General features: G+C 41.2%; 2 protein-coding genes across 2 annotated transcripts; one reads left to right on the forward strand and one right to left on the reverse strand.

Moving 5' to 3' along the window:
• The first annotated feature begins 5,906 nt into the window (after positions 1 to 5,906).
• Positions 5,907 to 9,774, forward strand: LOC124274536. The gene is made up of 5 exons (XM_046709902.1): positions 5,907 to 6,056; positions 6,541 to 6,687; positions 8,055 to 8,156; positions 8,487 to 8,658; positions 9,452 to 9,774. The coding sequence occupies exons 1-5, from the start codon at positions 5,994 to 5,996 to the stop codon at positions 9,592 to 9,594; spliced, it is 627 nt and encodes a 208-aa protein (XP_046565858.1). The 5' UTR covers positions 5,907 to 5,993; the 3' UTR covers positions 9,595 to 9,774.
• Positions 9,775 to 14,944: 5,170 nt separating this feature from the next.
• On the reverse strand, positions 14,945 to 21,935 carry LOC124274537 (GTPase IMAP family member 9-like). The gene is made up of 3 exons (XM_046709903.1): positions 21,719 to 21,935; positions 18,403 to 18,534; positions 14,945 to 16,570 (listed from the first exon to the last, which is right to left on the reverse strand). Exons 1-3 carry the CDS (start codon positions 21,933 to 21,935, stop codon positions 15,477 to 15,479), a joined length of 1,443 nt encoding a protein of 480 aa, XP_046565859.1. The 3' UTR covers positions 14,945 to 15,476.
• Positions 21,936 to 22,353: the final 418 nt, after the last annotated feature.

Genomic DNA, 22,353 nt, shown 5'->3' on the forward strand with positions numbered 1-22,353 from the left:
TTTTCCTGATTTATCAATAGATACTTTTTTCCCCGATGCTTGACAGTTAAATCTTACCTATTTTACTTTACTGTGCGGAAATTTGGGGAGTAACCAGTTGAACGAGTCTATAGTAAGTTTTGCAAATATATTATAAAAGTTAGTTACAGAACTTCAAATGCAGATGCCCTGGGAGAGTGTGGACGTACCCCATTTTATGTAAACATTTATACGCGTGTCATTAAGGTTTAAAATGATAAGAATGCCTGAAAATATATATGTTACACATTGTTATGCTATGTTGAAACATTTTGATGTTCAAGGTGATGCAAATGGGTGTCTTGTGTTCGTAACATCCTATTTTCACATGGCTTTGCTTTTGTTTGGCTAGCACATGATGTTGGTAATATTGATAATTTTGTAATTGTATTTAAGCAGCGATTGAAAGATGTATGTATGCAGGATTGGAGTGCACGTCCTCATTGTTATCTTCTTATTGTACATTCAAAACCATCCTTCAGCCAGAGCCTTATTTACATCTCGTTCAATCCGCTAAACTGTGCCATTACGTGCTTTAACTAAATTCCGCTGCGCATTAACCGATTTACGCAGCGTTTCTGCCGGTTCCGCTATTCCGTTAACGAAGGTAATCTGTCCCTTCAGCAATGATGGTTTCGAAGACGAATATCATATTCGTTGTTGGCGAACTGGCTAAGGCGCCAGGCTAGTGATCCAGCGGGCATGAGGTGCCGGGATCGAGCCCACCTGTGACCGGGTGTAAAAACCTTGGAGTCAACTTTGTGTGCAGACTCTTTCAGTGTTGTCACAACCCCTAGTGTTCAGTACACAAGCCTGTGCACTTAAAAGAACCCACGAATTCGTTGGCATATGACCAGATGGTGGCCACATGAATATGTGCAAACACCTAGATGCGGTACAGCAACGTGCAGTAAACTTGGACAAAGTGCTGTGACTATGTGACCCAGTCCACCCAGCTGTGGGTGGGTACGTCCTAAGGATGGGAAAGCCACAATAACTCGGTGCGCCTTGTGGCAGCAAGAGTTGTATGATCCCCAGGGAGGTGAGATTGATATAAGATGTGCCGTTGAGATTGACATCCAATGATCGAGGGAAAAATACCAGCCTTGAGCATGCACTAGTGTGTGGATATGTGCGCTATATAAATATCCAATAATAATATCCTATTAGTTTGTTCACTGTACCAAAATATTAGACAGAAGGATATACCACCTTATTATTTTACATACCACTCTAAACTTAAATTTACACAACTGATGTCCAGCCAAGATAAATCTCTATTGTTTATTACTGCTATCTATCTGACCAAAATGTTTACACTGCGAAACTATGAGCGGGCGCTCATGTCATTGTGGTTTTCCAATATTCAGTACGTCACTGTACTATAGGCATCAATGACCATCATCTACGAAAATACAGAGTCTGAGTCTGAGTCATATGTTTTATGTACCTGTTTCAGATTTATCAGACTTTCCTATGTTTCAGAAAAACGGATCAATGCAAAGAAGAATATTCCAAAATAACCCCAAAACGCACATGTGTTCTGAAAAATTACTAAAAGTGTTGGTTACATGTCTGCCATTATTTTTTTGTTTCCTTGTACAGGGTAACAATGTCCGACTATTTGTCATAGACATATTACGTATATTGCTAGCAGTTAGTGTTTTACGATTGGAACAAAACACCAACTAATTGTTATCTTGGCTATTCTATTCTTTGAAAAGCTTAAACCACATGTTCACAGAAAATATTAGTAAAACCTTTCCGGAAACATACAAATTCACGTCAATAAAAGGCTTTTAGAGGCCTTTTGGGAATTTGCTCCAAAAGCATATTGAAATATGTTATAATGAAAAAGTTCAAAGAAAACAGTGCCAAAACGTTCCTGTAACCATACAAATTCACGTGAATGAAGCATTTATTGAAAACATTTAAAACATTTGCTACCTATTTCTCTCTTTTCACACGAGTGTCTTAAGTTGCTCCAATCAACACATGGTGTGTTTCCTCAGCCTGCTCCCTTCAACACATGGCGTGTTTCCTCAGCCTGCTCGCTTCAACACATGGCGTGTTTCCTCAGCCTGCTCACTTCAAAACATGACATGTTTCCTCAGCCTGCTCACTTCAACACATGGCGTGTTTCCTCAGCCTGCTCGCTTCAACACATGGCGTGTTTCCTCAGCCTGCTCACTTCAAAACATGACATGTTTCCTCAGCCTGCTCACTTCAACACATGGCGTGTTTCCACAGCCTGCTCACTTCAACACATGACGTGTTTCCTCAGACTGCTCGCTTCAACACATGACATGTTTCCTAAGCCTGCCCACTTCAACACATGACGTGTTTCCTCAGCCTGCTCACTTCAACACATGACGTGTTTCCTCAGACTGCTCTCTTCAACACATGGCGTGTTTCCTCAGCCTGCTCGCTTCGACACATGGCGTTTTCGTCAGCCAATGATTCAACACATGGAGTATTTCCTCAGTCCAGACTTCAACACATGGCGTGTTTCCTCAGCCTGCTCACTTCAACCCATGACGTGTTTCCTCAGCCAATGCTTCAACACATGACATTTCCTCAGTCCATACAACCATGACGTGTTTCCTCAGCCTGCTCACTTCAACACATGCGTGTTTCCTAAGCAAATGCTTCAACACATGGCGTGTTTCTTCAGCCTGCTCGCTTCACATGACGTATTTCCTCTATCCATACTTCAACACATGACGTGTTTCCTCAACCTGCTCGCTTCAACGCATGGCGTGTTTCCTCAGCCAATGCTTCAACACATGGCGTGTTTCCTCAGCCCATAGTTCAACACATGGCATGTTTCCTCTGTCAATGCTTCAACACATGACGTGTTTCCTTAATCCATATTTCAACACATGACGTGTTTCCTCAGCCCATATTTCAACGCATGGTGTGTTTCCTCAGCCAATGCTTCAACACATGACGTGTTTCCTTATCAAACGCTTCAACACATGCTGTATTTTCCCAGGGATGGGAACGTCAACGTCAACGCCATAGCCCGCCAACCACGTTGGCTGAACTTGGCCAGGCGCTGCATGGGGAGTGGGACACACTCCCATAGATCACCATAATTAGAATCATATGTAGTGTGCCTCGTCGAGAGACACGAACGTCAACTCACCCCTTTCCCCATCAAGACTGTTCACTGCAACATCTCCAGTGATGCTTCCCTACCGTGTTCCCAATTCTTTCATTATTATCATAAATCTATTGAGGGACATTAATGACTCTTACAGTGTTGGGAATTGTTAGCTGTGAACACGCACGCACACACGCAGGCACGCACGAAGGTTTCATGGGTTGTTAAAACATCCGTGTATACATTCATGAACGCCGCGAGTACCTGCCTCCCTGTCAGCGGGCCTACATTAAACTGGTTTCATTTGAGAATGTGGATATAACTAAACAGTTTCCTGCTGTAACGCTGTATCCGGGATTGGATTGAAGTCAAACCCCCCAGGCGATGCGGAGTGTCCGTTTTTGAACGTCATCCTTGACTGCTTTGACAAGACGGAAAACACACAATGTCCCCGTGAGTGAACTGATGAATAATAGGTCAGTTGCACTGGTGGTCTCAACACTGGTCTCAGGTCTGACATTAACCGATGTGCCTGTGGTCAACCTCAGTGAGTGTGTGACACGGGGAGGCTGTCCATCTGACCAGCGTGTGTCGTTGGTCATACTCATTTGTTTGTCACAGACATCGTGATAATGTTGACTGAGGAGAAGAATAAACGTTTATTCCGTCATTAGATTATCTTTCGAAATTCTGATTATAGTTTGTTGTTCAGATACACTTCATTACAAGAATTATGCTATGACCAGAAATTATTGAGAATTTTAGGAATATGTTTAATTGGATTTCTAGCATAAACAACCTTGACCAGCTATCAAGTGCTTGGTTTCATTCAAGAGAGACAACTCCGTTAATCCTTTTTCATTAGTTTGTGAAGAGTTATCCCCCTTTGTTTACTTGCTAGCAGATGACATTATCAGTGATCCTCAGTATGGATGATTTAGAGAAAGGAAGTTGATTTTAGAGTATTATAACAAGGACATCAGATCAGCTAAAGTGATTTCAAGTAAAACAGGCTTCCCTTTGTCCACTGTTTATCGTGTTTTGAAAAATATTGCAAATGGATATGGCATTGAGCACCAGGGAGGCGCAGGCAGGCCCAGAAAATTGACTGTCGGTGACAGGAAGCGGCTTGGTATTCTTGTTTCTAAAAACAAACGAAGTTTAGAAAACTTAAGGCTGGATATGATTGATAGAGGAACTGTGGCTGTCTGTAAGGAGACAATTAGAACTGAGCTGCATGCAATGGTTTGGCCGAAAAGTCGAGGAATTCCATTACCGATCATGAAACCTTAACAAAAGGAGCGAAGGTTGAACAGGTGCATACAGCATAGAAATTTTAACTGGGACAATGTGATCTTCTCAGATGAAAGTTCTGTGTGGCTGTTTCCTAATACACTGAAATTCTGGACCAAACAAACCGAAAAACCTTTGTATCAGCGCCCAAAGTACAGTCCGAAATTTAACGTGTGGGGTGACATCTCTGTGTTAGGGGCAACGCCCCTCTGTGTATTTGAAGGGAATATGAACAGTGAGCGGTACACAGATATTCTCGAGGGACATTTACTTCCATCTGCTAACGTGTTCTATGGAAATGTTTGGATTTTCAAGCAGGACAACGACCCAAAACATCGTTCAAAGCATTCACAGGCCTGGTGTTGGACCCCAAATATGACATTATTAGATTGGCCAAGCTATAGCCCTGACCTAAATCCAAAAGAAAATGTTTGGGGACTTATGAAGGAAAGTGTCAATAAGAAAAATCTGACAAATATTCTTGAAATGAAAGAAGAGGTGGTTCGATATTGGGACAGCATGGACCACGACTTTCCAACTTCTTTGATCAGTAGTATGCCCCGCCGTATTGAAGCCTGCATTGCTGCCCATGGTGATTTGACAAAATACTAACTGTTCACCTGTCTTTGAATCTTTGGTCTGCTAATATTCACATTTAATACGTGAGTAATGAGTGAAAAAATATATAAAAAATTACAATCTTAAATTCTCAATAATTTCTGGTTGCACTGTATATGCACATGAGTGCAATTGAACTACCCGAATGAAATAGCATTCTTGTAAGAACGCCAAGGAAACTCGTTGATAGTCCCAGTGTTTTTATGCTAGCTGACATGGTGGGAGATTGTACTTTATCTACAACTTCTCTTCAACTATTTCTTGTTTACTTCTATGCAGAAAGGATCCCAACAATACATTTTGTTTCAGTACACCAAGAGAGAGAGAGAGAGAGAGAGAGAGAGAGAGAGAGAGAGAGAGAGAGAGAGAGAGAGAGAGAGAGAGAGAGAGAGAGAGAGAGAGAGAGAGAGAGAGAGAGAGAGAGAGTAGAGAGAGAGAGAGAGAGAGAGAGAGAGAGAGAGAGAGAGGTCTAAACTGTATTATTTATAAGTTTAGAAACTTTCATTCATGTGCAGTGACGGGTGTGTGTGCGTACGTAAAATGCATAATTATTCATACGCCGGCCACTTTACTAGTCTTGTCTACATGTCTTGATGATGACATATATTTCTACTTCGTGGACAACTTTGACATTTCACCTGTCAGAAAAGCTGTTTGGTGCGCAAACAGAATATTTCTAAAGTGTAACAAACGGCTGATTGACGTCACGGGCCACATGCCCCCATGGCCTTTAACACGGATGTTTACACACACAATGTATATCCTGTAACCCTCGTTCGTCCAATAGGTGAAGGTTCTTGATAAATGCGTCCTTCAAACTCGCGAATGATAAGCCTGCATTAGCATAATGTTGTCATTTAGGACCTACACTATTAGTATATAAAGCTTTACCCCCTCGGTCAAAACAGACCATCTCGTGGTGTTTTATTTTGAAGATTGTACTATCAGGCACAGCATTATGCCAGTCTTAAGCGCTATCGCTGTTTGCGTCTTGCTTGTTGGATGCAGTGCCGCAGTTCAGGTAATTCGTCAATACTGTTTCTTTACCTTCTGATTTATTACACTTAAATTATACACTTGTATTACTATGTGCAGATCGTGATGATGACGATGATGATGATGATGATGATGATGATGATGATGATGATGATCAGTATTATTTGGAAATTTAGCGTGCGCTTTCCGGAATAATGAGTATTTCGCACACGGAATATGTGTCAGGCGTAAATCGCTCCCTCTTTATAATAGTTATATATGTATCCTTAACATTTTCGTATTCTCAGCTCTTGTATTAAATTTGCATACCATGAAAAGACACGCTAATGCTTTGTTGTTTCCTGATCTCACGCTTAACGTCGATATTAGTCTATTCAGCAATATATTAAGTGTGTGGTTCGTATTATATTTACCAACGAATGTACAACAAAAAAATACAACTAAAAAACATTATCCTATGTCATGTCTTTATAAGGATACCAAGATAATCACACGTCATGTCTTTATAGGGATACCATGTTGTTGGAAAGTTTGGCAACCAGATTATCCCCTTCGACATCACATTCGGCAAGGACATAATGGATGTGAAGGCATATAAACCAGCGAATGCTCCAGACAACTTCAGGGCAACAAGCAACCTTCACGTCTTTTCAACGGTGAGAAACATTTTCCAAACTGGATTAACCCAAATCTTAACATAATTATATACAGATCTGTGTGCCGTTGTACTGTACAACCTTTGCACTACGATTCTTAGAGGTCTATGTTAATGTATGGGAGTTACGATCACCTGACAGTACTACGACCGGCTAAAACAGAATCTCCCGTAAACAATGACGGACGTATCTATATAAGACATGGGTAATGTTTGTCTGATCAGGTTATATTGATAGCGAAGTGTTTCCAACGAAGGATGAAGATGTAGATTACTACTATCACTGTATATAACGTTTGTCTGATCAGGTTATATTGATAGCGAAGTGTTTCCAACGAAGGATGAAGATGTAGATTACTACTATCACTGTATATAAAGTCTGACAGTTCTACACAAATGTGTATACACAGGTACAATTGTGTATACACCTGGTTAAGTGTGTGTCACGTTAATTTCATCAAAACATTGCTTGGTATCGTCACAACATTGACGCTTTCAACCCTGGTATCGTCACTATTTCATGGTGGTTCATAAACACACGGTCTTAATATTGTCGAAATTGTACACTCGACTTTACTTTTATTAGATTTTGTAAGGACATGAAAAGTGTTTTGTCGCATGTATATACTCTGTCGTTTCGTATGGTCATTGTTCAAAACAACGTTAATGTATGATGACAGTTACAACATCACACAACACGTCACAATACATTTCACAAAATGTCTTCACTTCCTATATTAGCTGTTTAACACTACCTGCATGTCACATGTACAAATGGCTTATCGAACGAAGTCTGTCACAATCAGTTTCTTGATTTTTAGCCCAACATGTCGAGAGAATTCTTTAGTTCGTTTGCCCTTATCGCCATTAGCAATGATATTATAATATACTTTGATTTTTTGTCTGAAATTGGTACCCATCTTGTCCCTCGAATCATTTTAATTTATATTGAAACCCGTCTTGCAAACATCCGTGACAAAAACGACGTCCCAGGCAATTCCTTTTGCCATGTGTACCATATGTTGTGAGTTTGAAGTCTTTCCATATGTTTATGACGAGTGCCAGTCTTTCCCGCTGTTTAGGACTGCCACCGGTGTGGCATGATACGATCACATTTTCGCAAACACCTGGTATATCACTATTTGATACTGATTCATTAACACATACTCAGTCATCATATATCATATATACAATCACTGGTTTGTCTGGTCCAGAGTCGATTGTCTGTAGACCGCGTCGTACAGCTGTGGTACTGCTGAACGTCAAACAAACACATACTCATGATATAGTCAAAATTATACAATCGACTCTGCTTTTAGCCGAGATTTCGTACGAAAGTGAAAAGGGGTTTGCCGTTTCTTTTTGCAGAATTTTGTTGCCATAAAGAATGCAGCCGATCAACAGTGTTACATTCAACGATTCAACGCCACAATGGCAGGCATGAAGAATCGTGTAGAAGAGGCTAAACGTGTAAGTTTGGAAATGCTTTCTATTTAATCAAGTTGTCTTGCTTATATTGTCAAGAATGATAGAACGACGTTAAATGCTTAAGTTGTACTTGAAGGTTAACGATAGGTGGCATCAAAGAGTAAATATACGTGCCCCTGACAGTGTAGGGCCTGATAAATGTACTCTACCTTGTACTACTCGGTCAGGGTACTACGTGGTACCAACAACTGTGGTTAATGCATACTGCAGGGTATCCATACAGTAAGGAGCGGTGCTCAGCATATCGACCACTGTTTTATATGACCGATATGATAAGAAAAAACACAGATTCACTCTCAGTTTGTTCAATAGGCTAATGGTGTGCTGGACGGCGTTAAAGAGGAATGGGTGAGAGCAGATAAACTATTTCCCCTGAAGACGTGGACCGTCGAACTCCTCTTTGGACAGCAAATAGCTGACTTCTGTGCAGATCATGCAGTATTCCTGGTTGACAGCAGCTACTCCGGATTAGTTGATCCAACACGTATGTACAACTGGTCATCTTAGCCCATAGCCTCGTTCGTTTATATTGTGTGCATATAAGCATCACGGATAAATAACATTTCGTAGCGAACGTATTTATTAGCCACCTTGTCTCAACTCTCGAATGATGTAACAACACATTAAAATCCATGCCCCGAAAATCCCTATGTGGAAAAAAGGTTCACTGTACAAAAGAATCCCGAGGAGCCAACGCATCATTTCTTGAAAGCAGCAGACTTGTATACGCAATTTCATGTACGAAAGTGATCCATTTCGGATTAGGTGACGTAAGGTCGCAGGACCTATAGGTGTATCTGAAATGGATCGGGTTACACAAATGCTACGTTGTGGTGTGGCCCAAACCCATTTCACTACTGTGTTTATGTGTTCGGCACTTCAAGGGTGATATCACAGAATCACGAGTAAGTGAGTCTAGTATTACGCCACCTTTAGCAGTATTCAAGCTATATCACGTTGGGGGATACCAGAAACGGGGCTTTATGCATTGCACCCATTTGGTGAATCCAGCCCGGGTTTTCGGCGTAAATGTGGACGATTTAACCATTAGGCTACCCCCCGTCCTACGCGGAATCCCGAAACCGGCCTGTTCTGATGAAGACTGCTGCTTTACTTTGTCATGAACTGAGAGGTTTTTGTTCAGATGTGTACACCCCTCACTACTAAAGCAGGGGGTTACTCCGTGGTAAAAACGGCATATTTCAACACATACGAAACACTGCTATAAAGCTAACTCCTTTCTGTCACGATTCAGTTTAATGATATTGCTTTTTCAGACGTCAACCCTAGCATGCGAAGAAAGAGAGGATTATTCTTTAATTGGAGGCCAAAAGTCAAGTGCGTACTACAGATAGCACAACGCGTTACAAGCGGCTACGTGTATGATCCTTGTAACACCAACTTTCCAATAGTCTGTTAGACCAACTGCATGCTTCACAACAAAGAGACAAGACCCAATGGTGCCAACTACTGTTTGCTGATTCAGTTGTTGCAGGAAGTAAGGCCAAGTCAAGTACCTGTTTGTGATGCCATCCAAGTATCACATAAATCGGCATTTCAAGATGAATATATTTTTGTCAATAAAACCATATTTTTGTTATGTCATGTTTGTTTCTCAACGTTCCGGAAGAGAGTTAAAGTGTTTATGGCTATATCACGGCGCTATGATTCACGTGAACCAAATCGTCAGTACATTGAAGATTGAAGACCTTGATTGTTATCATCTTGTGAGAAGTGTGGAATAAGCACTTCATTGAAATGCTTGTGCATACGTTCAGAAAATATGCTAAAATTGTTATGCTAAGAAACTGCATTATCTGCAGCTGTTTTTCTATGTGTGATGGGACTTTCTGGTATACCAGTCGTGATATGGTAGGAATATCGTTCTTAAAGAGCGGCATAAAACCTCATCCAACTGACTTAAACATTTCCAATTCTTCTTCTGACAGCTAAAAGGGAGGGATGCATTTAAATGAGCTATCAAACTGTTCTCGCTCAGAACAGTTCCGTAGAGGGTATCAATACTGTTGGGGATCTATGCTGAAAAGGTCCTGGATGATAACCTTCCTATGTGTTAAACAAGAGGCTGAAAGGGTTTAGTAAAAACAGAAAAGCATAGGGCTAAAGAATCGCCCCGAAATATTCCTCTACATTACTGTCGGAAATTGAAAAAATCCAATTGTTTTAGGCTGTTACTCTGTATTCCTAAAATGTACACAATTGCAACAGCATATGTGGAAATAACCCACATCGGCCTAAAAGTGCGTTCAGTGGGATGCGTAATCTGATATCGAGAAAAATCATGTTTACTCGTAAAATCGGGCAAAACTTAGAAAAAATACGAATGGTTGCTGAAAACAGTAGATTAGACTATAGATGGCAATTAGGTTGCTCAGCCAGGTATGACGTCGCCCGGTTGTCTCACATGGCATGAAATGTCACGAGGTGTCATCGTAAAGATATTTTATGCTTTTACATGTGTGTTGAATATGTCTCATCTATTGATTAACATCTTACGTGTCCTTCTTTCACAAAGTTTAAATTGAGATATGTAAAAGAGAATGATGCCCAAAGAAAAGCTTAAATCAGCCAGCGTATTATATGTCTCAAAATATATAGGTGGCATGACCTGCCGAAGATCAAGAGGACTGGATATTATTTGTAAATTGATATGACATGCCGTTTACTTCCCCAGTTTAATTTCCCTAAAGGATTATCTTATCTTGGCTGATATCTCTATCCCCAAGCCCGACCCAAACCACGGTCTGCGACACCCTCTCAACATATAACAGATTAGTTACGTTCTAACATGGCCTGTAGTGTTTAGGTGTCATCAACCTCTGAATCACTGGAGTCCGACGTGGAAACGTTCAGAGATATGACGACGGGTCTGACACAACCGACGCCGACGCGATCCCGCTGTCGATCACTGGTGTAATTCTGGCAAAATATTCATAGACTAGATGTTTGACATCGAACATCAGAAAGGACGTGTTGTGACTGGCTACAAAGCCCTTATAGTTAGCCCTGATCAGCTCTATCGGATTCAGCTCACAATGTCTCACTGGAGTCCGTAAGACAACGTGGCCATGCTGCTGTTCTAACGTGTGTGATCGGTAGACTATGGCTTTACCTTTACCAGATGGAATGGTTGGGGCCTTGTTGTATGTACCATCTGGTGGTAGCCACATGTGATCCGTGGAGTGATTCTTGTCCATCCATGTCTCGTCGAGGTATACTATCTGAAAACCCAACTCCCGATATTCGGCGATGCTTCTGAGATAGTTTGACCTGAGGTTGAGGATTCACGAAACACTCTACGGTCATCTCCCCTTGCTTTATACCTAAACCCCATTTCATGGAGAGCAGTGATAAGAGTTGTTCCAGATACACTAATGATATCATATATATCTTCCCTGAAGGTACGGAAGGTTGGTGGTATCTTCCTGTCATACAACTTTTACACTGTTCTCCTTATGATCCCCTTATCAAAGCTATCCAATTTGTGCTTGCGTAGTGGTTTTGCTTTTGAGACCCCCCCACCCAACCCCCCCCCACACCTGTTTCTTTATGTCAAGCCAAGGGTTGCATAAAGCCATGATCTGTTCCAAATAAGTCGCTTTGGAGTTTCTGCACCCATGTCTCCTTAGTAAGGTCCTTTTTCACGCTTCCTATCCCCCTACCACTGTGTCCAGTGGTGTAGTGGTACGAACGTCCGCCCGGAGAGCGGAAGGTCGCGGGTTCGATCCCCGACCGCGTCATACCAAAAGACGTTAAAATGTGGTACTTGTTTGTCCCTGCCTGGCGCTCGGCATTAATGGGTACAACAAGGACTGGTCGGCTCGGAGTCAGTATAATGTGTCTGAGTGGGGTATTCATGCTTCACTGCGGCATGGTATCTCAGTGGGCTAGCACTATAAAACCAGCTTCAGTCTTGGCTAGTACAAGCAGCCGCACATACACATACACACGCATGCACGTCGTCATATGAGCGAAATATTCTCAAGCACGACGTTAAACCCAATTTCACTTCACCTCACCCTACCACTGTGATTGTAGTTAGGCCGAACTTAGTTTATCAGCTATTTCACACTTTCACATACTAACTACATAAACAGTTTTTTTAATTTCCGAAAGTTCTTGAGCAGGAATGGGTTCTGAAGTCAGCACCTGTCCTTTCGAATACATCTGAAGTAGGATTGACCAGCAAATAAAGACGTGAGCAAAACAAGTAATCGCTCAGGGAGGAAAAAAACCCATTCTACTGACATAACAATCCATAATTATAAGCTTTACTGTTGATTATTTAACACATTGAGAGCTTACACTGCACTGGTACGGTTTATATACAGTTTTAACCAACAACTGATCCGCTTTGAACAGTTTATTTAGTTCAATAAAATTATTTTGCTTGTCTCATTTCAACTGTTTCTTCATGGTATAAAGCATTTGATTTAAAGTTGTTGTCTTTTGTTGTCTTGTATTTTGCGTTTAATTTATTCCATACTGTTTTTTTCATACTTTGTCATTGATTGCCCCGAGGAACGTACTTTTATGCAAAGTTACATCCCGTATCTTTCCTCGTCTCACTTAGTTTGTTTTGAAACCTAACTGTCTGGGGTTGAATTTCTTTATCAGCATTTCTTTGGTCATTATCTTTAGTGACTGCACGGTGTTCCTCCGAGCAACAGTATACACGCAACAGTTGATGGCATACAGAGAACAGTTGATTGCATACAGGGAACAGTTGATGTCATACAGGCAACAGTTGATAACATACAGGCAACAGTTTATGTTATACAGGGAACAGTTAATGTCATACAGGGAACAGTTGATGTCATACAGGGAACAGTTGATGTCATACAGGGAACAGTTCATGTCATACAAAGAACAGTTGATGTCATACAGGCAACAGTTGATGTCATACAGGCAACAGTTGATGTCATACACGTAACAGTTTATGTCATACACGCAAGAGTTGATGTCATACAGGGAACAGTTGATGTCATACACGCAAGAGTTGATGTCATACACGCAACAGTTGATGTCATACAAAGAAAAGTTGATGTCATACACTCAACAGTTGATGTCGTGCAAGGAACAGTTGATGTCATACACTCAACAGTTGATGTCGTGCAAGGAACAGTTGATGTCATACACGCAACAGTTGATGTCGTGCAAGGAACAGTTGATGTCATGCACGCAACAGTTGATGTCATACACTCAACAGTTGATGTCATGCACGCAACAGTTGATGCCATGCACGCAACAGTTGATGTCATACACTCAACAGTTGATGTCGTGCAAGGAACAGTTGATGTCATACACTCAACAGTTGATGTCGTGCAAGGAACAGGGAACAGTTGATGTCATACAGGCAACAGTTGATGTCGTGCAAGGAACAGTTGATGTCATACAGGCAACAGTTGATGTCGTGCAAGGAACAGTTGATGTCATACAGGCAACAGTTGATGTCATACAGGGAACAGTTGATGTCATACAAGGAACAGTTGATGTCATACAGGGAACAGTTGATGTCATACAGGCAACAGTTGATGTCATACACGCAACAGTTGATGTCATACACGCAAGAGTTGATGTCACACAGGGAACAGTTGATGTCATACACGCAAGAGTTGATGTCATACACGCAAAAAGTTGATGTCATTCAAGGAAAAGTTGATGTCATACAGGCAACAGTTGATGTCGTGCAAGGAACAGTTGATGTCATACAGGCAACAGTTGATGTCGTTCAAGGAACAGTTGATGTCATCCAAGGAACAGTTGATGTCATACACTCAACAGTTGATGTCATGCACTCAACAGTTGATGTCATACACGCAACAGTTGATGTCATACACACAACAGCTGATGTCGTGCAAGGAACAGTTGATGTCATACACGCAACAGTTGATGTCGTGCAAGGAACAGTTGATGTCATCCAAGGAACAGTTGATGTCATACACTCAACAGTTGATGTCATGCACTCAACAGTTGATGTCATACACGCAACAGTGATGTCATACACGCAACAGTTGATGTGCAAGGAACAGTTGATGTCATACACGCAACAGTTGATGTCATGCAAGGAACAGTTGATGTCATACACGCAACAGTTGATGTCATTCACACAACAGTTGATGTCATGCACGCAACAGTTGATGTCATGCAAGGAACAGTTAATGTCATGCAAGGAACAGTACCCATTCCTAGAAATAATTTCATTTGATTTATCAAGTTGATGCTGTGGGAATGATTTGTTAAATTGTTTGATTGGTCTCCATGTCTTGATAAATGAATCACAGAATGATCATTGACAGAAGACGGAGTCCGAATCGGAAGAAAGTTCAAAATCTTCGAGGCCAGTGTAACAATCTGGGATTACCTCATAGGTAATTGACTGGTACGCCGAACACCTGATATTTAAGAACAAAACTTTAGCTACTTAGATGAAGCAACACACCACTAAGGGCTGAAAATAGGATCAGTAAACAGTACAAGGTATTGGAATCCACTGCACTTGGTTGTAGGTCACAGTATCAATAACCGCACTTACACCCACAAAGCTGGTTTTCCCCCGACGTACCCCCATGTATCTACGTCAGTAAAATATTGACCTCGTGTGAACAGACTGTTCAGTTCAGGTGTGCTTAGAGCAAACCTAAGTTCAAGTGATAGTAAAAGTAATTGGACACTGTCATTCGCAGACTCGCCCAATTTCCTTTAATTTTCAACTGACATGCCTGAACAATGCATCAGATGAAAACAAATATTTTGAAAATGATTTATTTGGGAAGTAACTAATAAGAAGAACAAATGCGATTACATGTCTGCTTCGTAGGGTTGATTAGTAAAATATTTGCACTACAAAGAGAACCAGGTGGTAAGTCGTTGTGGCTTGTCTCACTGCTTGTCTTCAAAATCGATTTACCATGTCCATATTCGATTATTTAAAAGCAGGTCTCGATTTTGTTTGGGCTGTGACATTGAAACTACATTCTAAAATATAACCTAATGATATAAAGACAAGTGTACTCAAACAACATTACATAGCTACTCCTTGAAATGAACACATCATATTATGAGAGCGGCAGTAAAGTGAATGGAAACAAAAAACAGTTTTATAAGGTTTAGATATGATACAAGCAGATGTTAGTAAGGTAATAGGTATTATGTGCACACTTTAGTGAACGAAGCATCTTCACTAAACCTCATTCTCTGTACGTCTACTTAAATAAACTGAGGAAACGCTTCCCCATAGTCTTCATGCCATCGGTGAATCTACGAAGGGTTGATTCATCTTCATTCTGTATGTTTTCCCCTTTCAGCTTTTCTTACTTGTTGTGCCCTCAAATCACATTCTACTTGAAACCGGTCGTCTGTGACTTCATCTTCTACTCTCTTCCTTTCAGCAAGTACGCTCTTGACCTCCTCCGCAACACTTGCCAGTTGGTGTTGAATTTGCATTCTCTCCCCACCTTCAGCCTTTTGCATCTGCTGTACAAGCTTGCTCTTCTTTGCCTTCATCTCCATTTCCTTCCGTACCATCTCCTCCATGGTCCTCTCATTCTGTCTAACTACCGAACCCTTTCTGACATGCTTATCCCGCTCTTCCTTCAGTTTCAGTTTAAGATCTTCCATTTGTTTCACATTGGCTTCGTGGAGCTTCTCATAATATTCTCTCTCCTTCTTGATCTCTTCGCGCAGTTCTTCCTCAATTTCCCTTCTCATCTCTTGTTCTTTCTCAGCTCTATCTCTCCGGATCCTCTCTTGTATAATTTCCTCTGCTTCTTGAAACATCTTCGACGTGAAATGCTTCCTTCCATTCTTGTCGACCGTATCTTTGATGCGTTCTAAAAGGCATTTTACATCAGCTTCTTTTTCAGATGCGTCGCCTCTGTTGTTTAAGGTGACATATCCGCCACCAGTATTACTTAGAATCTGCTTTAATTTGTCTGGAGCGCCTTGAATGTGTTCCTCAACTGTTTTAGGTTTAATTTGATCTCTTCCAGTAAAGACAATGACCATGTACTTGAGCACATGTTCCCCAAACATGTCGTCAATTTCGTCAAAAACCTTTCCTTCTTCTTCGGTGAACCTGTTGGTTAAGGATGAAACCAACAAGAAGACATGTGGTCCTGGAGCCGAAATTGCAATACATTTCTTAATTTCCATATCAATAACCTCCTTCTTTGTATTGGTGTCAAATAACCCAGGAGTATCAACAATCAGGATGGCGTTGCCAAACACCTCGCGACGATTAAAGTCGCATTTTGTGGTAACCGAGGACATAGATGATCTTGAGTCAAAAACCTTCTCATTTAGTATTGTGTTTGCTGTTGCACTCTTTCCCGCTCCAGTTTTACCTAGCAGTACGAGTCTCAATTCGCCCAATTCTGAAAGACATAATGCTGTTATTAATGTATTATATTATATATACACGCATATACCAGATATAATTGATTGCTTATGGCTGATATATGATATATCCTATAGTTCGGGTCATGACAGAACTTCACTATCCAGAAACTCCAGACATGATTTTGCATGTACCTGTTCCATACAACGTTGGTCAAATATTTTGAAAACAAAAATGAATGACCAAAGTATGCGTATATATACTAGCAACATAAAGAAACTGTGCATTGTCAAAATATTATCTCAGTTGATAAGTACGATAACAATGTCAAAGGGACATATAAACTTTAATGGAGGGATCATGAGACCACAACAAGTCAGGAGAATTTCAATTGAAAAGTCAATCACAATGACGTCACGAGTCCACAAGCGGGACAGGGGTAAAACGACCATGTCACAAGCTCAATAACGGGTATGTCCACCATCGGCATTAAGAAAAGCAGTGCATCGACGACGCATAGAGCCTATCAAACGTGCAAGGAAGGCTTGTCGGATGTCACGCCAGATTCTCTCAAGTTCTGTTGCAAGGTCAAGGACGTTATCTGGCGGATGAGGAAGACGGAGCAGACGTCGATCCATCTCGTCCCAAACATGCTCTATCGGGGAGAGATCCGGTGAATTTGCAGGCCAAGGCAGTAAGTCAACGTTGTGGTGTTGCAAGAAATCCATAGCAATCCTTGCCGTATGAGGGCGGGCATTGTCCTGTTAGAATGTTAACCCAGGGCCATGACGTTGCAGAAAGGAATTGCCACAGGTCGAAGAATCTGATCCCTGTAGCCCACAACAGTTAAGTTGCCCTGAACAATCACCAAAGGAGTTCTTTGGCGTGCTGTTATTCCACCCCAAATCATCACGGAACCACCACTAAAGCGATTCCTCTCCAAGACACAGGCCTGTGCATAACGTTCTCTCACGCGTCTATAGGCACGTTGACGTCCATCACTATTGGAAATGTTAAAACCTGGACTCATCTGTAAAAACAACATTTCTCCACCAAAACAAGGGTCTGCGGACATGATTTCGGCACCACATTCGGCGAGCTTGTCGATGACGTTGTGTCAGGATAGGCCGTATGGCGGGACGTCGTGGTCTGATCCCGTGATGACGTAAACGTTGTCGAACTGTGTTGGGGTGGATACGGCGAAGTCCTGGGATGGTTCGGGCAGTCATCACTGCAGTCTGAAATCTGTGACGAAGATGGGTCACCCTTATCCATCTGTCCTGTCTTGGCGTTGTTACACGTGGACGTCCAGAACGAGGCCGATCGATGACGTCATTTGTGTTCTGGTAGCGTATCACCAGTGCAGAAATGGTGTTCCGCTGGCAGTGGAAATGTGCAGCCACTTGTCGTTCAGACATTCCCCCACGGACCATCCCAATGGCCTCATGACGTTGTGCAGACGTGAGCCTTGGCATGCTATGCGTTTCAATAGCCGTTTAATTTTTTGAACGATCGCAAGGGCAGGGGGTTGAACTTTCCAAAGTGACAGTATTGTGTGGCATTCATTTGCTCTGTTTCTCTTTCCCGGAATGCACGTGCAACAACGTATTGCACGTCTCAAGGACGAACCCACTGACGTCACGGAACGTGGCACGTGCATGCATGTTGGATACATGTCACTAATCTCTGAGTTTAAATCCTTATGTGTCTACACAGGTTTGATCAATTTAGATTTTAAATTTTTGTATGCAGTTTCTGAATGTGCCTAGTATATAAACATAAAGCCAATGTACTATGAATCTATGTAACACATATGAGACACAGCTAAGCACATGAATCTTCTTTGAGGTCCTAGACCAGTAGACTTACCTATTCCTTGTCGTGAGGGTTTTGGAACAGGGCTGACATGGGCGATCTTCTGTCTTGGTTTACTGTAGACAGGGTGTTTAGAAGCCGGATCATTCGGGGTAGAACATGGAACTTTTGACATCCCTTGTGCACCTTCAAAAACGAAAAGAAGCAGAATTTACATGTTCATAAAATCAATGACAAACACGATAATAATCTGGTTCCCATGTTCAATGTATTGCCACCCAGTGCCAAAGTATGGTTTAATTAACAACAAATAATAACGTGTTTCTCTGTTACGACAAACAGGGTAACAAAGCATAACTCTTTTAATTAAAAGATGTACGTTGCTAAAACCAAGGAAATAAATATGAAATTTTTCAGGTAAACCTTAAGATCTAAATGTGGAAACTGTCTTATCTATAATAAACATGATTTGCTTTTTATATACGTTGCCCTAATATTGCAACAAAATAGACAATTAAAACCATAATCGCATGACGTTTCAGCTAAGAGTGGAATTCATACCTTTTGCAACAGACCTCTTCCTGATCAATTTGGATGTTCCGCATCCTTGGCAAGTGTCATGGGAGACATCGTTGTTATGGTAACAGTTTGAACATACCCACACTGAAATATGGATGATTTTCATCAAGAGAACGCACGATGTGAATATCTTTGGTCACTGTTGTTGCAATATCGATAAGGGTGTAATGTTCAAAATGATACCAAAGTATTTATGACGAGCATACACTATGCATTAGCTCAAACTTGCAGACAATTACAAAAGCATGAACTCAAAATTCTAAAAACATCCTTTCATTATGGGATAATAATTATCATATGATTTGTGTGGCACTTTAAACGTTGCATTACCAATGACGTATTTAATTCTTCTGTCCTTATTTTAGCCTTAATCACTAGTCTGAGCAATCATTTTTTTACAATGTAGATATTGTGTCTGCACACTATCAAAGTTCGGATTGAAATGATTCAGAAAACAAAATGCAACAGTCATCTCTTTCTGTTCTGGAATGGTCTATTAGAAACACATAAAGGGAAATCGACAGAGTTCTCTCCCCTTAAAGCTTTAACGTTCCGCGCTTGTTTTCGAAACCAAACACCACAGTTGACGCAAAACATTTTTTATGGATAACAACCAAGTATTTCATTGTATCGTAGTGTTAGGGTTCTTTCATCAGAATAGCCATGTTGATTTCATGCATGTTATGCTGACATAAGACTTGAGTAATCTACAAACATAACACTATAGTTACCACCCTGACGATATTTGCGGACGTAATACCATACCTCGATACCATCACTCAAAGAGACCAATGACACTGATATTATGAAAAATCTGTCAGTTCTTAAAATAATCATTTCTTCTGGGTACAGTTAGGGCTGCGCAATATAACCGGTTTACCGGTATTTACCGGTTCAGACATGAAAACGATACGTATTGCGATACGCTGATCGAAAACCGGTATTTTGACATCTATTCGGAAAACTTCGTAACAGTCGGAAATCTTCGGATATTTCCGTTTTTTTAATTGTTCTTTTCCCTGTTTCATTAGTGCCAAATGTTACTTACATTTTTATTTTGTCATGATTAAAAGTTTTTATAAAAGGTTAATCAATCATAGTGATTTTGTTGTGTCTTTGCTTTATAATCAAGCATTAACTCGATTATAAGTATTTTTTGTTAAAAAAATAATCCTTGCAATATATTGCAATACATATCGCAATATATGCTTCCGCATCGCAATATATCGCAATATGAAAATTCTCTGCAATACCCACCCCTAGGTTCAGTATAAAAATTATTTTCCCCTCTTAATTGACAACACTTTCTCAGTAACGTACAGATTCAAGTGCATTTTTAGGCTGATTGCAATCCGGGATTCGACCCCACAATCTCAGAGTGAGGTATCAAATCTCCAGCTCACAAAGTCAGCAGTCTAACCCACAAAATCACAGCAGATCCCAAAACAATCAAAGTCTTGACGACTGGAAGTCCTCATTACGTCCTTTGTGTGCCTGTCCTCACATACAAATACAAAGGTAAAAAACTGTTTTCGTAAAGTCTATTGCTATAATTACTTCACATGTGTTTCCTAGTTTGCTTCTACTGTTCAAATGGTACGAAACAACAACTCTATTTATGAAGTAGGAGATACTCATCATTAACTTCAACTTTCCAAAACTTGAATGGATATTTGTGTCCAGGAACAGTTGCATGATGATAATGAACGAATTGGCAACCCATTTCGGATGTATGACAGAAAATGTTATGATTCCCAACAATCTTGAAGGACGATAGGCATAAGGTGTGAATTTAAAAGTTTTTTAATTAGTAGTGCGTAATGCTACAAGTCAACAAGGCACACTGTGTGTGATCTCACTATTGATTCTGCTGTAGGCGAGCACAGTGAACGCAAGTTTTGCCGTCTCCAAAAACAAGACGTCTACGTCTTGCAAACGGAATAAGAGATTGTCTGCATACTGTCCATAGGACTGTCCGCTGGACCTGATACCTGCCCAACTACTCCACCGCCTCTGTTATGCCTATGGAAGTGCAAAGTAAATCGGGACTCTGTGACCTGTGACCTGTGTTGGCATTATGACGATTCGAATAGAACGTGGAGATGACCTACATGATATCTAATCGTTTGACCCGTTTTTGACTCCAGTTGCCTAACGAAACTGCCGTTTGAGCTTGTTTCCTTCAGCATTGGTTTAGATCAATCTGTCATGCACTCTTGGGGTTGACACCAGACGCTCTGGGTGATGTCGAACCATCACCTTTTTGTCAATAATGAAGCACACGATTTTATGGACAACTTCTTGTTTATTCAATATTACATGCTGTTGTCACAAATATTCGTATAATACTTCTACGACAGTACTATAATGCTCCAATGATAGGCATATTTAGCAGTAGTTTCATTTCTATAATAGCTGCACTAATTAATCAATATGTTTTTCTTTATCAGCAGATCAAGAAAAATAGAAAATACAGAGTAATTTCTAGTGGCGTCATTAATGAAGGGTCAAATGATATGTACACATGAAAAGAAAAGTTTTTCAGAAATAATAGAACTAAGAGTGTCGGACGGGTAGGGCCATACTTACTTGTGAAGTAGGTTAGTATAAAAAGATACACAGAGGTACCCTCGAGCTACTTGCTACAGGACAACGCCAGAGCAGGCAACCCTAGACACCCACTGGCGCCAGGGCTTTCTGAGCTGTTAGCGCAACGCGAGTCACAGACTGTGTGAACTAACAGCGTACGTAAACAAAATACCCCGTCACAGGGTTTGTTTATTTAACATACAAAGTGCATGACAAACGCTGATACTGGAACGCGTCAAGTCTGGCGAGACTTCGCGATCCGACCAGTGTTGAGCAAAGGCTAGGGGACTCAGGGAGGACAGTCCATCCAGATCCTGAGGCGCAAAATCCCGAAGGTAGTGGTTGGCGAAGGTGGTGTCTCCAGCCAAGACACAGCCTCGCATGATGTCCGACACAGAGATGTTAGCATGCAAGGCCATGGTCGACGCAAAAGTTCGAACCTCATGAGGACTGGAGCAAGATGGTGGCGGAAGTCCATCTTTCTCATGAGGATCGCAACCAATGCCAATGTTTTTCTTCCCGATTCCCTTATCCGACTAGGAAGGAATAGTATCTTACGAGACCCCTGCAGGGTCTGTGTGCGATCTACATAGAGATGTTAAGCACGAACTGGCCACAGGAAAGATCCTCCACATCTTGATGATTCCTCAGAGGCACAAGGGAAGAAAAAAGAATTAGCTAGGTGGATGTTGGTACTTTGCTATGAAATCCACGAGAAGACCCAAATGAACACCGCCATGACCTGTGTGGCATTAATGGCGTAAATCTCAGATGATCGAGCTGCCGCTGCTAAGGCCACCAGGAACACCGTCTCCATTGTAAGATAAAGAAGAAGAG

This window comes from Haliotis rubra, unplaced genomic scaffold (assembly GCF_003918875.1).
Source record: "Haliotis rubra isolate DU_JTF1 unplaced genomic scaffold, ASM391887v1 Scf1913, whole genome shotgun sequence".
Taxonomy (NCBI): domain Eukaryota; kingdom Metazoa; phylum Mollusca; class Gastropoda; order Lepetellida; family Haliotidae; genus Haliotis; species Haliotis rubra.